This window comes from Triticum urartu, chromosome 6 (genome assembly GCF_003073215.2).
Source record: "Triticum urartu cultivar G1812 chromosome 6, Tu2.1, whole genome shotgun sequence".
NCBI classification, from domain to species: domain Eukaryota; kingdom Viridiplantae; phylum Streptophyta; class Magnoliopsida; order Poales; family Poaceae; genus Triticum; species Triticum urartu.
Genome location: NC_053027.1, coordinates 122,088,378 through 122,102,102, shown reverse-complemented (window position 1 = coordinate 122,102,102; position 13,725 = coordinate 122,088,378). Strand labels below are relative to the sequence as shown.

Genomic DNA, 13,725 nt, shown 5'->3' with positions numbered 1-13,725 from the left:
CAACTCTAGATCATGGTCCACCCGATCACGCTGAATCAAAAGATGTAACCGGAGGATACTCATCCTCACAAATCTCTCCTGCCGCCATTAAATTGTCTTCCGTCTTCACTTTCCCTCAAACAGAGCCGAACACCCGATCCGTCCTACCCCCTAATTAGATACATCTAATATGATATAAATATGGCATGGAGTGGTCAGTGGTACAAGTCTACAAGATATCCTGAGCGTCTAATTTTATGATGAAGTGATGTATATGCTTTATAAGCAAAGTATTTACTCAGATTTCTGTAGTGTGATGAGCCTTCCTAGTAGACATGAATATAGGAATCACACACACTCATGACACACATAACTTGACTCTTAATTGGTAGTGACGTAATTAACAATACTTCTTCACACAGCCTCCGCGTTCGAGAAAGGCACATATATAGAAGGCATAGTAGATGAGAATTCATTTTCGTCTTCGCATATTAATGCAAGTGCAAATCAAATCGGAGGCACGTGGACCACAGGGTATAGATGCAGATCGTTCTTCCGCCGAACAGTTACTCCCATCTTCTCTGTCATGTCCAACCCATCAGGCTTCACCCCATTCGGGAGCTCCCAATCGAAGTGGTAGACCAGTGCGGCGAGCACGATCTCCATGCTGGCTTGAGCAAACGTCATTCCAGGGCACATCCTCCGGCCCGCCCCAAACGGTATGTATTCAAAGTCTGTGCCTTTGAAGTCAATCATGCCAGAATCGAACCTCTCTGGTTTGAACTCCTCGGAGTCTTCCCAGTGCCTTGGGTCTCTGCCAATCGCCCACGCATTCACCAACACCGTGGTACCTTTGGGTACATCGTACCCGAGGATTTTGCAAGGCTCACTAGCCTCCCTAGGGAGAAGCAATGGTGCGGCTGGATGCAACCTCATTGTCTCCTTGATGACGAGTTTGAGGTACTTGAGATCGGTCAAGTCATCCTCGGTCACTTTATGCTTTTCTTGGAGGTTTCCGCGTACTTCAGCTTGTACTTTCCGCATCACATTTGGGTTCCTCATGAGCTCTGACATGGCCCATTGAAGCATGGTAGCTGATGTCTCGCTCCCAGCGCCAAATAAATCCTACAGTATGTCAATTTACACAATTTAGAAGTTGCAAGTTCTTCTTGGCATTCAAGGATTTGTCTGCCCTTAAAAAAGCGAGACATCAAGTAGCAAATCCTAGAATAATAGCGAATATAACATATGCCATTTCTTGAATTCAGATTGAATCAAAGAAGAAAAAAACAAATTAAGATACCTACTGTGTTGCTAACTACTCTCTCGTTTCAAAATGTTTGACCTTTTTGAATCTATGTTGTCCAAACTTTTTGTTTTGATATAAATTTAGAAATAATTTCAACATTGACAACATCACATCCATAATACCAAATCTATCACCAAATGTACTTTTAAAACGTAGTGTAATTAGTTTGTTTTAATACTCCCTCCGTTTCAAAATAGATGACTCAACTTTATACTATTAATTTTAATACAAAGTTAGTATAAAATTGGGTCATCTATTTTGGAACGGAGGGAGTACATGTTTTAAGTAAGTATAACGCATAGTAGAGGACAAAGTATTCTGAAACAAATTAAGGAGCTAGTGCACTTACAAGTATGACTCCTTTGACCATTCCCATGGTAAGAGGCACGTCGAGGCCACCTTCCTTGCGGATCCTCAGGAGCGCGCCCACTAGGTCCTCTCCTTCCTCCACGTCGCCGTTCGCCGAGGCGGCGGCCCTCTGCTCCTCGTGTTGCTTGATCGCGTACTCCATGAGCTCGTAGCTCTTGCGGTGGTTCTCCTCCGCCAGCCGTGCCGTGCCGCTGATGAAGTTGGCGAGCCACGACGATGGGAAGAAGTCGCCAAGGTTGAACCCGGTGGCGAGCTTGACCCCTTCCTCGAGCGTCTGCAAGAACTCCTCCCGCCTCTTGAACCTGTCCCCGATCATGGCGCGCACCGCCGAGTCGGTGATGAGCACGGCGATCCGCTCGCTCAAGTTCACTGGCTCCCCAGGCGGCACCGCCGCGACGGCGGCCACGAGGCGGCCGACCTCGTCCTCCCTGATGTGGCGGAACGACTGCACGCGGCGCGCGCTGAGAAGCTCCAGGATGCAGATCTTGCGGAGCTGCCGCCACGGGGTGCCGTAGCGTGCGAATACCAGCCCTTCCCCTTCGGAGTTCATGATCTTCATGGTGGGGCTCCAAGGCCGTGTCGCAAAGACGACGTCGTGCGTCCGCATGATCTCGCGGGCGGCCTCCGGGGACGTGGCCACCACGACCGGCACCTCCCCGAGCTTGAGGTACATGAGCGGCGCGTCCAGCCGGCCCGCGAGGTCGGCCATGACACGGTGCACGAGCGGGTTACCGGCGAGGTGGTGCAGGCTGCCGATGACCGGCAGCCGCCATGGGCCTGGTGGCAGACGCACGCCGGGACGCTTGGTGTTGAGCCTGAGGTTGAGGAGCAGCAGAGGGAGGAGGAGAGCCAAGAAGAGGCAGAGGTAGTACGCCCATTGCTCCATGGCGGGGAGCCGCGTGTTCAGCTTCAGCTGAGGCAGTGTAGTGGAGTGACTCTAAGGCCGGTCTTATATAAGGAGGTTAATTACTTGAACGGAGAACACAAGTATACTGCTCGCGCTGGCGCACATACGATCAAATTCAATTTTTTTTTTGTCGCGGGAACATACCAACAAATTCAAAAGCTGTGAGTATTGTCTGCCTATTGCAGCTAACTATAGATAAGCATTTTTTTTCTAAACACAGTACAGAGGTAGGCACTCACAAATAGCGCGATGGCCAGGATCATTGTAAGGTGCAGATCCACGATTTAGACATGAGGAGCAAATAAGAAAAAAAAATAACACACATAAGATAGAACATTCAGATTCCCGCAAAAATAAAAAAGATTAAAAGTAAATCCAATTCGGTCCCATGGACACCAAAATGCTTTATTTTTTAAAATGTCGAAATTATCCATTAAAATTAGATGTGTATATGGTCACATTCTAATGTTACATGCAAAATTTTAGGTGGAATGAAAGCCTTAGCATTTTGACCCGTGCAAAAATTAAAAGTAAATTAAACCCTAAATGTTACACTTAATAATTTTTCACCGACAAAGCATTGTTGTCCAATTTCGTATAAAAGTTATCAAACACGCTTGCTACACTACCATGAACATCTAAAAGAGAAATCAGTTTTCTTTAACTATTTATTCTGAACTTATTGTTCATTCGGGGGCATATGCCCTCTAGAGCCAAAATTATCCCTCACTAGCAATTTCGATTTACATAGCATGCATTGATATTATAGAGATAGCAATAATAAATATTTGACATATTAGCTTTGATTGAGGTCAAAATTCATAAAGTTTAATCATGTTTATAGAAAACACTATGAACATCTACAATACAAATCTATACGATGTCAAAATATATTCAATGATGATATCTAATAATATTGATTTGGTGGTGTATATTTTTATATTTGTTTCTACCAACTTGGTCAAAGATTATGAAGTTTGACTTTAGACAAAGCTAATATGAAGAGTAAATAACCAAAGGCATCAACCAATTTGATAAACCATCGTCCTATATTTGCAAGTGCACTGCATAGTTTCCCCGCAAAAAAGTGTATTACATAGTTAGACTAATAGATTGTATAATCCACTCAAAGTTGGTGGTAACATTTTTGTGTATAGATCATATTACTTCAGACTTGAGTGACAAAAAAGTAAAATACATTGATCAGTTCCTAGCAGTGTATTGTGTTGGCACCAGCTAGCGGACCATGGTACGATCCACAAAGTGATGAAAGTATAGTGGCCTCAGCTAGCACGACAGATCGAGACATCGCAAGGATTTTCCGATCTCCTTATGGCATGCATTGTGGAGGTGGTAGGAGGATAGATCTATCACTTGCGATGAGGAGACACTAGGTCAGAGCAAACATATGGTATGAAGGAGAAAACAATTTCCATGAGACAAGAAAACAATTTTAAAACTAGAACTCACCACAACTACCATGTATCTACTCTCTTCGTCCCATAATATAAGATGTTTTTATATTATTGGACGAAGGGAGTACATGGCCTACTATAGTGGTGCTTGTCATCTAATATACTAAAAAGTTGTAGCATGGTCAGCTAGTAATTTTAGTTGTCTCATGTTGCTAAGTATCAAACGGACACAGGGTAACATATAGTTGTTATGTTGTCTCATGTTGGTAATTACAACATGACCATAAAAGCAAAGGGCGTCCATATCCCTGCCAAAAGCAATGTATATATGTGGGATAACCAGCTAACATTGCCCATCAACAAACCAGCTTCCTGATTGCTGGCAGCAAAGTGATCCGCATTTTTAGCTCTAAGATAGTCATCATGATGACAGTGGTGGCTATGCCTCTTGGTCATTTGGGCAATTAGGGGTGTAGCCGCGGGTGGCTCATGCTTGCCCTCTGTCGTTGGTAGCGGCGACACCGAGATCCGGGTCTAGGGGTTTGTGCTCATCGCGGTTGTTCTGGGTGTCTCGTGGTCGCACTTGTGAGCTGCTGAGTGAAAACTCCGCGTTTTGGCGACCACGGTGGTGACACCTGCGGCTACCGCTCTTCTCTTGAGGACATCGTTGGTTCGTCTCTCCGTACCAGGGTTTCGGGTGAAAACCCTTGTCCATCTCAAACAACTGTGGCCACACTTTGCGTTGTTTCCCCTCTCGTTGGTGTTCTCGTGGAGCTTAGACGTCCTAGGCCGTGTTATGCCACTGTATTCATGCATACCTGTGTCATCTTTCGGCAACTTACTCGCATGCGTTTATGTTGTCCAGTTAACTCAAGAGCACCTTTGATTTATGCTTTGTCTATGAACCGGCGTGATAGCATATTGCCACAAGATATATGAGGTCTAGCATGACGATGCGTGCATTCCTTCTTTGGATCGTCTTCCGCGGAAATATACGTGGTGGGTGTTGAGCATCTTGTGGGGGCATGGCTCGAAACTTCCGACCAAGACAACAAGAAAATTGACGTCTTGTGAATTACGATCCTACTAGTGTATATGACAGAGGAGCCAACTGAGATCGTCATCGCTCTCGCGGGGTGACACTGACAATCTGACGCCAACGTACGAGGATGGAAATCTCAGAGCGGTGGCGACCTTCGCTCGGCACACCACAGGCAAAGCACGTTCGGCGACAAGGTGTCGCGCACACTGTTTCGGCAGCGCGCCGAACAGATCTCGCCGTCGTACACAGGTCCAGGCCGCCTGGACCGGACCAGGAGAGGATCTTGGTCAGAAGACGTCAGAGATGACATTTTGCGCTCGCAATATAGAGCCAGTTCTTTTGGGCGATTCTATCAGAATCGCCCTCCTCCCCAGCTTCTCTCAGGATAACCACTCCATATGTTTTTTACAATCCTAACTAATTAGACCTTAACTAGATCTTAACAGTTTTTTTTGAGGCAGTTCATGCAACAGCTCAAACGAGCAGTTCAAACGCGCGCGCACACACACAGAGAGAACTGTAGTTCTATTAAGCGAAATGAACATAAGGTGTCTGACACGGGACGACACGACACATGAGTCGGCCGGCCCGCGTGCTTTTCAACCTGGGTTGTTTTTGGCCTTTTGCGTCAATAGATTGGTAAAAAGGTTCAGAAAAAAAACAGGCCGGTCATCGGTCTGATTCAAAATCAGGATCGGAGTTTGACGCCCACAAATGCTAAGGATCACCCATAACCGTAGGAAGATGGGGCGGCCTCATCATAGATCGAGCGAAGCGAGCGTGTGGCCAATTTAGGAACCTTTTTGAAGGTATGCTAAAAAAAGGAACCTTTTTGAAGGGTCTGTCCAATTTTAGGAACCTTCTAGAAGATTCATGAACTTGTTCTTTTTCTTTCCTGGCATTTTGATTTTCTTCCTGATTTTTTTCCCACGTTCTTTTTTCTTTTCTTAATTCATAAATATAAAAATTTATTCGAATATCATAAATTGTTCATTTACTAAAAAATGTTTGAGATTTTAAAAAGCACATTTTCAGAAAATTTTCAGAACCTTGAAATTTAGTTCAAAATTCCATAAAATTGTTTGCTTTTTCAGAATATCATCAGGTTTATAAAAATTGTTCACGTCTTAAAAAAATGTTCACAACTTCAAAAATATGTTCATAATTTTCAAAATCTGTTAGCAATTTCATATAATGTTTCCAAATTTCAAAAGTCGTTCACTTGAACATTTTTTGAATTCACATTTTTTTGGATTCACAGTCATGTTCAAATTCGCGAACATTTATTGAATAATGAATTTTTTTGAATTCACAAAAAATGTATTCGCATACATTTTTAAATCCATGGACATTTTTTAAACCCCGTGATCAATTTTTGAATTCACAAATATATTTTCAAGTTTGTAATTTTTTTGATGAATTCATGAACATTTTTGAACCCGTGACATTTTTTTCAAATCTGCAAATACTTTTTTTCAGAGTTTGTAAATAATTTTTTAAATGGGCGAACAGTTTTTGAATCTGTGAATTTTTTCAAATCTGTGGACAATTGTTTTTGAATTGGTAAACAATTTTTTAAATGGGCGAACATTTTTTAATTCGTGAATATTTTTTGAAATACTGGGAATTTTTTTGATAATTGCTTAGTTCACGAACATTTGTGAATTCATGCTTTTTAAACTTATGAACATTTTTTCAAATCCGCAAAAAATATTGAGGTCGTGAACGTTTCTTGGATTTTTGAATACTTTTATTGATGAAAATTAGTTGTGTAAACTGTACTAGGATAGAGATTGCGTCTGAGTCGTTTGATCCAAATCAAATCCGACTGTCACAGAGGAGGTGGATGCGCGCAGAAACATCCGCCGGTCGAACGATGGCGTTAACTTACAAAAAAAATGAAATGAGAAAACACGAAAAAAATAACATACGTGCACTCGCTCGCTGGGCCAGGCGCATCTCGCGAGTTCCGACGCTGGAGCCCGTGAGCCCGGTCCACTCACAGTCAGTCAATAGGCTCCGCCATGGCTAGGACTGTAATTTCCACGCCCCAAAATTTCAAAATTCCCGCACCTTCCGCGCGTGCTGCGGAGCGTCCGTTCGAAACGGCCAGTGCTGAACTGTTGACGCACCTGCACTTGTGGCCAGCACCGTTACTGAAAAATGGGACCGGATGGTGCACTCCCGATTTCTCCTCCACTGGGTCTGACAGACCAAGTGTGAGAAAAGTAGGAGGCTGACCACTGCACGGGGAATCACAATCTTAACACCCCTCCCCATTTTAGCCTCCGCATCTGTCGAGACTCGAGACCCACGCTCCCAGTTCAAATCTTGAGAGAGAGAGAGAGAGATAGTTTTCTGCGACACGCTCCCAGTTCAAATTTCAAAGAGAGAGAGAGAGAGAGAGAGAGAGAGAGAGAGAGAGGTTTGGGTCTCTGGCTCTCTGCTGATTCATTGCGAGGCCTTGCAAGTTCTTCGATCCAGGTCAGTTCAATGCTGGAGCATACTGCTCCCCTCTTTGCTGGTCTTGTTACGCATCGATTCCTTACAGTAGTTTCTCGATTGGAAAGGGAGGGGGGTTCGGGGGGGAGAAAAGTGCGCGATGTGTAGTTTAGTTGCGATTGGATTGCTTCTTCCTGATGTGGCCATGCGGAAGTGGGGCGGAACAATGAGTCCCCCTGTAAAGAATGTTTCTTGTTTCTGAAAATCTGACATTCATTTCATGATTTGGTATTTATGGCACTACTTTATGGACTACTAAATTCCGATACACCGTAATCTTGTAGGAGTATAGTATGCTTGATGGATGCTAGGGCCAATTTGCCATCACATCTGTTTAATTATGCTAGATATATGAGGGAAAGATGCAAGTTTTTCGCCTGAATCTTGGGTTTGAATCACAGGACCAGCGCGCCGCCGGAAGCTGCCGCATTTTCCTGTCCCGAGAAGGCGAGAACCACCAACCCAATGGGCCGGAGCCTGAGCCCGCTGCTCCGGCAGGAGCTGGAGAACCTGGACAAAGACGCCGACAGCCGCCGGAACGCCATGAAGACGCTCAAGTCCTACGCCAAGCAGCTCGACTCCAAGTCCATCCCCCACTTCCTCGCCGAGGTCTCCGACAACAAGCCCCCCGGCCTGCCCTCCGGCGAGTTCACCATCTCGCTCTACGAGGTGCTCGCCAGGGTCCACGGCCGGAACATCGTGCCGCAGATCGGCAACATCATGTCCACCATCACGCGCACGCTGTCCTCGAGCGGCGGCTCCTTCCCCCTGCACCAGGCGTGCTCCAAGGTGGTGCCGGCCATAGCGCGGTACGGCATCGACCCCTCGGCGCCCGAGGAGGAGAAGGCGCGCATCATCGCCTCCCTCTGCAAGCCCCTCTGCGGCGCGCTCATGAGCGACCAGGACGGCGCCGCGTCGGGCGCCGCGCTCTGCCTCAAGGCGCTCGTCGAGTCGAGCAACTGGAGGTTTGCGTCCGGTGAGGCCGTCAACGAGGTCTGCCTGAAGGTCGCTGGGGCGATGCACGACAGGTCGACCCGGTCCAATGCTCACATGGGCCTGGCAATGGCGCTTGTCAAGCACAATGGCCTGATTGCAGAGGCGTATGCGAGGTCCCTTGTGCGGTCTGCCCTGCAGGTCCTTGACGGCGACGCCGCGGAGAGCAGCTCCCAGAAGCGGCTCTCGGCGATCCAGATGATCAATTTCTTCATGAAGTTTGTCGACCCCAGGAGCATATCCTCGGAGCTTGGCAAGGTGGTGGATGTCATGGAGCAATGCCAGAACGACCGCATGCCGTTCGTCCGAGGCGCCGCGTTTGAGACCTCACAGACTGCCAAGAACATTGCTGCGCAGAAGGGGTCGAGGCACGAGGTCACCACCAGCCCGATGGTAGGCTCCAACTTCCAAAGGAGAAGAGAGAAAAGCCCATGCAGGAGCCTCTGGAATGTCAAGGGCAGCAGCCCTGCAAGCTCCACCATGTCTGCTTCACCGGTTCAGTTCCAGTCCCCTGAATCACAGGTGGTAGACTCAACCATCATGTATGGCAGTAGCACGCTCACCGAATCGCCCATCTCGATCGGGCAGTCCTCTTGCAATTTCGATCAGAGTCGGCGCGCGAACAGGAGGTTATGGAGCAACGATGGTGTGGATGTTTCTCTCAAGGATGGCTTGTTCATTAGGTTCTGCTCAAACGGCAAGTGCCTTGAAGATGACCTGGGGGAGGTTTGTGACAGCGAAGTAACCGATGCCGATTTTGAGTGCACTGGTACATTCACAGGGTTTGTTTCAGCTAGCCCCAACAACACCTTGTCAAGAGATGAGACCCCCAGTCCGCAGGTACGTTCACATAACGAAATGCCTATACTGCTCTAGTTTTGATTCGAAAAATATATAAAGTGTTCATCAGTTGATCTGTTAACTGACTCTGTTATTTATTGTTGTTCTAGGCCTCTGAAAGGCCAATCAGCATTGATGATGTGAAGCTATACACGACGCCGAGAAAGCTTCTCCGATCCCTCCAGAGTTCGTATGACTTTGACTCTGATCGCCACAAGGAAAAATCAATTATGAAGCTGAACTGCTCATCATCATCATCGTCATCGTCATCATCATCACCACCATCAGATCAGGAACACAAGGAACTAACGGAGTCATCTGAGGATATGCAATCTGAGCATTCTGAGAGCAAGACTGAAGAGGGGGACAAAGAGATTGAAACTGCTGTTGTTAGGCCTAGGGATAACGGCACCACTGAGATTGTCTGCAATGAAGATAAATCAGGCCTGTCTAGTACTGAAGTTGCGGATACAACCCGCGAAGAATCCTCTGAGGTTGAGTTCAAGGAGCTAGATGTTTGTGTGAAAAGAAGCAGCGGGAAGACCAGGAAGTATAAGACAATATTCGGTTGTCTTTTGAGCATGATCATGACCGTTGTCGCAATCATCGCTGTGTTAATTAGGATAGAAGATAGTTCTGAGGATTATGTTGGTCTAGTCCCCACTTGATGTCTGTAGGTATCCCTACTGTACCTACTGTTTAAGTTATTGCATTGCTTATACCACAGTAGTGGTGGTTAGCTGGCCTAATTATTTTGCAGTCATTAATCTTTGTATGACAGCAAACCCTTGATTATGCTTGTTGATTTTGCGCCTGTGAAGTGCTTATAAAGTGTTGTGTTCCTGTGCTAAAGTAATTACTTGACTTTCTGAAATTGATTTGGTTTGCGAGTTTATATTTCTGGAGTTTGCTACTACATAGTGCATTATTTTACAGATATATGCCGCTGATCTTTTCATCAAAATTCCGAAGTACTCCCTTTGTAAAGAAATATAAGAGCGTCTAGATCACTAAAGTACTCCCTCCGTCCCGAAAAACATGTCGTGAGGGCAAATTTGCAAAAAAAAAAACCTCTGGTTTCTCCCGACCAAACCCGCGCTCCCTCGTCCTCCTCCTCCAGACAGAAGCCGCAGCTGCGCTGCTCACCGCCGCTGCAGCTGCCCTGCTCCCCCCCAACGCAGCTGCCCTGCTCCCCCGCTCCCCCGCCGCAGCTGCCTCCTGCTCCGCCACCGCAGCTGCCGCTCGCCTGCCTCCCCAAGCTTCCCCCTTCCTCAAAAAAACCTTCGATTTCCCCAGCTACCGCCGTGCTCTGCTCCGGCTGCGTCGGAACCGGCGTCGGCGAGCCCGGAGGCACTGGATCTGGACCACCACCAACAACCTAAAGGGCGACGAGGCCGACAAGCCCGACGACGACAGGAGATGCAGCAAGCTAAACGCCGACGGCAAGCTAAAGGCCGTCGATTTGCGAGCCTGGAAGACGACGACGATAGCTCCACAAGGAATACGATCGCGGCGGCGTCTTCTTTGCTGTTTCTCTGGTGGAAGACCCGTGCCTGCGACACCGCGGCTGGGCTGTCCACGGGACAAGTGGGTCGCGCCTGCTCACTTGGCAGCAGCGGTGGCGGCTACATGTTTTCTCCACTACTGCAGATCATCTCCAGGTCCTACTGCCTGGGTCTGAACCTCTCTTCTCTACTCTATGTTTACTGAATTTACTCCATGTTTACTGAATTTTCTCCACTACTCTATGTTTACTGAACCACTAGTTTCTGAACCACTTCACTGAATGTGAGATGTACCACTGAATTTCACTTCTGCTAGTACTCCAAGAAGACTATGCCAACGGCAACCAAGAGGGCTTTGTTGAGTTCGTGCAATGTTCCAATTGAGGGAGGAGGTGGTAGACTGTTTGCAGATGTGGTTGTCTTGATGAGATTCAGTTTGATCAGACCATCCCAATGTCACTTTGCAATTGTTCTGCTTCTTTTCTGAGCATGGAGCTGACAGTTATCTGGGATGATTGCATTGCAGCTGCCATTTCCTGTGGATAGCTTGTACGCCGACCCCGAGTGCAAGGTGACAATTCAATCATTAACCCGTTCTTTAGTACTGTTTCAGTGATGCCGCAACAGTATCAACAGTAATGAGAAAATGCATATGCTTATCTGATGATCAATCCACACACACAGTCTACTTCAGTGAGTGAAGAGAAGTTTGTGGTGTTCTTGGGTCTCACTGAATGACTGATGGTGAACTCATCTTTTCAGGCTTAGGATGTCTTGGGCATGTACCATGGATTAGGCCGCACACTCTTCAGTCCAGCCAGTGTAAGCACCATCACTGCATATTTCCCTTCAGAATTCTGATCATGCAACTGTTCATTCAAAAGCCACTAAAATATTGATCCATGCGTGCAATGAAGGCTAAAATATACTCAAGGCTCGACTCGATCAATTCAGTTAAACTTGGACATGACTGCAGCCCATTTAAACTTGGACTACAAATATTGGATGGATCCATTTAAATTGATAGAAAACTGAATATTCACTGTAGTCTCAGTTAACTGAATTTTCTGGAGCCATTTTCCTACTCACAAGTTGACAGAAAACTGTTTGAAACAAATTTGACAGTAGCAATAACCTATCTTTTCAATTGCTCCACTGCTCGTTTATTTACCGTATATCTGTTTGTTATGTAAGTCATTTTATTTAGTAAAGTATAGACAGTATTATTTCTTGCAAATTATTGTGTGACTATTCTGGAGATGGTCTTTAAGTGTTCCTATCTAGACTTCTTATTTTAGGCTTTTAGCTGATCCATTCCATGAGATATGCTAGATTTTAGCATCTGTATTGATGAACCTTTGATGAAACTAAAGAAAAACTGGAAGTGTCCTTGATAGCATTAAATGGACCTCTTAACTAAATAGAAGCGATTTCTTGTCATCCACTGTCCTTTTATTTCTTGTCATCCTCTTAACTAAATAGACCATATCATCTACTGATGATATGGGATTAGCAAAGGCCTTGCTTGCCTCATTAGTTGCTGTAGTTGTCAAGCAAAAATTTCAGTCCACTAACCCAAATTAGTTCAAATAACTAAAATTAATGCAAATCAATTCAAATCATTCAAATAAATCCAAATAACCCAAATTAATTCAAATAACCCAGATAATTCAATTAATCCAAATCACCCAGATAATTCCAATAAATTTCAACAAGGAGTTGATATACAAGGATTAGACAAGGTATACATAAGGACATGACATAAGGGCATCTTTGTCCCCTCTTGACACAAGATTACACAAGACATACACAAGGAGCACCTGACTACATGACATAAGGGCCTCTTTGCCCCCTTTTGACTACATTCTTTTCCTTTCTCTGGCCACTTCTTCCCTTCCCTTCCCTTTACTTTTCTTTATTTTCCCTTCTCTAGCTAATTCTTTCCTTTCATTTTCTTTTCCTATTGCAATTTCCATTTCTTCTATAAGGGCCCTAGTATCAACAACTACCCGACTGTCGCAATATACACCGGTTATTTCCATTCCAGCATTCTGAACGCGATCCTTGTGCAAGTGGGGCAACTTATATTGATTTCCTCCCTTGTCTTTCATAACTTCAAACATAACTGCTTCTAATGTGATAAAGCTTCTGTGCAACTTGTCGGGATCGTAGTTCTCGAATTCCTCTTCCACACCCTGTACCAGTTCCTGGATGTTTGTAGGTGACTTGCAGTCAGTTAGAGACTGGAGAGAGTTATGGAAGCAGAGGTCCAAACAATTTAACTCAGGGCTATTTGGGGGCTGTTGTAGCAATCGGATGTCAAGATCAGTTTGTTCCACAGCTTCTCGGAAAGCTACATCATTGGGAAGGACATGAGGCTTTGCGTTATCCTGTTGGATGAATATTGTTGCTCCCTCATCATCTTCAGGCCACTTATCCTGAATTGCCGGGATAACTTTATTGATTAGATAATCTCTGCACACTGGCCTGGTTACTTTCACTGATGTCAACACTTTTGTTCCCTTTTTTCCGTTCTGACTTGTCCGCTTCGCCTCAGTCTCTTCGACGAATGCCCAAATGCCGATCTTCCCATCGAATGTTAGCTCCCCCTCATTGTTATATCGAGGCCTGGCAACAGCTGTTAGGAACATTACCTTCCCAATGCTGTGAGTGTTTGACACGGTGCGCTTCGGTTCAGGTTCTACTGGAAGTACATAGTAACTATTCTTCACTCTCGTCATGTCAAACCACTTCTCATCGATGTGAACCATATTCGTCATTGGTTTTAACATAGCCCGATAAGTTGAGATCGAATTTTCATCGACCATGGACATACAAAATTTCAATCTCGCAAGCTTGTTCTC

At 45.6% G+C, this 13,725-nt stretch overlaps 2 protein-coding genes across 2 annotated transcripts; one reads left to right on the top strand and one right to left on the bottom strand.

Moving 5' to 3' along the window:
• Positions 1-486: 486 nt before the first annotated feature.
• LOC125517358 (desmethyl-deoxy-podophyllotoxin synthase-like) lies at positions 487-2,543 on the bottom strand. The gene is made up of 3 exons (XM_048682553.1): positions 1,638-2,543; positions 848-1,104; positions 487-793 (listed from the first exon to the last, which is right to left on the bottom strand). The coding sequence occupies exons 1-3, from the start codon at positions 2,541-2,543 to the stop codon at positions 487-489; spliced, it is 1,470 nt and encodes a 489-aa protein (XP_048538510.1).
• A 4,775-nt stretch (positions 2,544-7,318) lies between these two features.
• Positions 7,319-10,170, top strand: LOC125516760 (protein SINE1-like). Its single transcript, XM_048682081.1, has 3 exons — positions 7,319-7,505; positions 7,925-9,356; positions 9,467-10,170. The coding sequence occupies exons 2-3, from the start codon at positions 7,989-7,991 to the stop codon at positions 10,022-10,024; spliced, it is 1,926 nt and encodes a 641-aa protein (XP_048538038.1). The 5' UTR covers positions 7,319-7,505; positions 7,925-7,988; the 3' UTR covers positions 10,025-10,170.
• Positions 10,171-13,725: the final 3,555 nt, after the last annotated feature.

Bases quoted from the DNA above. Each gene is read 5' to 3' on its own strand.
- LOC125517358 (XM_048682553.1), bottom strand. From the start codon at position 2,543: ATGGAGCAATGGGCGTACTACCTCTGCCTCTTCTTGGCTCTCCTCCTC. The intron at 1,105-1,637 runs GTAAGTGCACTA...GACATACTGTAG, and splicing joins TGGTCAAAGGAGTCATACTT to GATTTATTTGGCGCTGGGAG. The intron at 794-847 runs GTACGATGTACC...GGCGATTGGCAG, and splicing joins GAGCCTTGCAAAATCCTCGG to AGACCCAAGGCACTGGGAAG.
- LOC125516760 (XM_048682081.1), top strand. From the start codon at position 7,989: ATGGGCCGGAGCCTGAGCCCGCTGCTCCGGCAGGAGCTGGAGAACCTG. The intron at 9,357-9,466 runs GTACGTTCACAT...TTGTTGTTCTAG, and splicing joins ATGAGACCCCCAGTCCGCAG to GCCTCTGAAAGGCCAATCAG.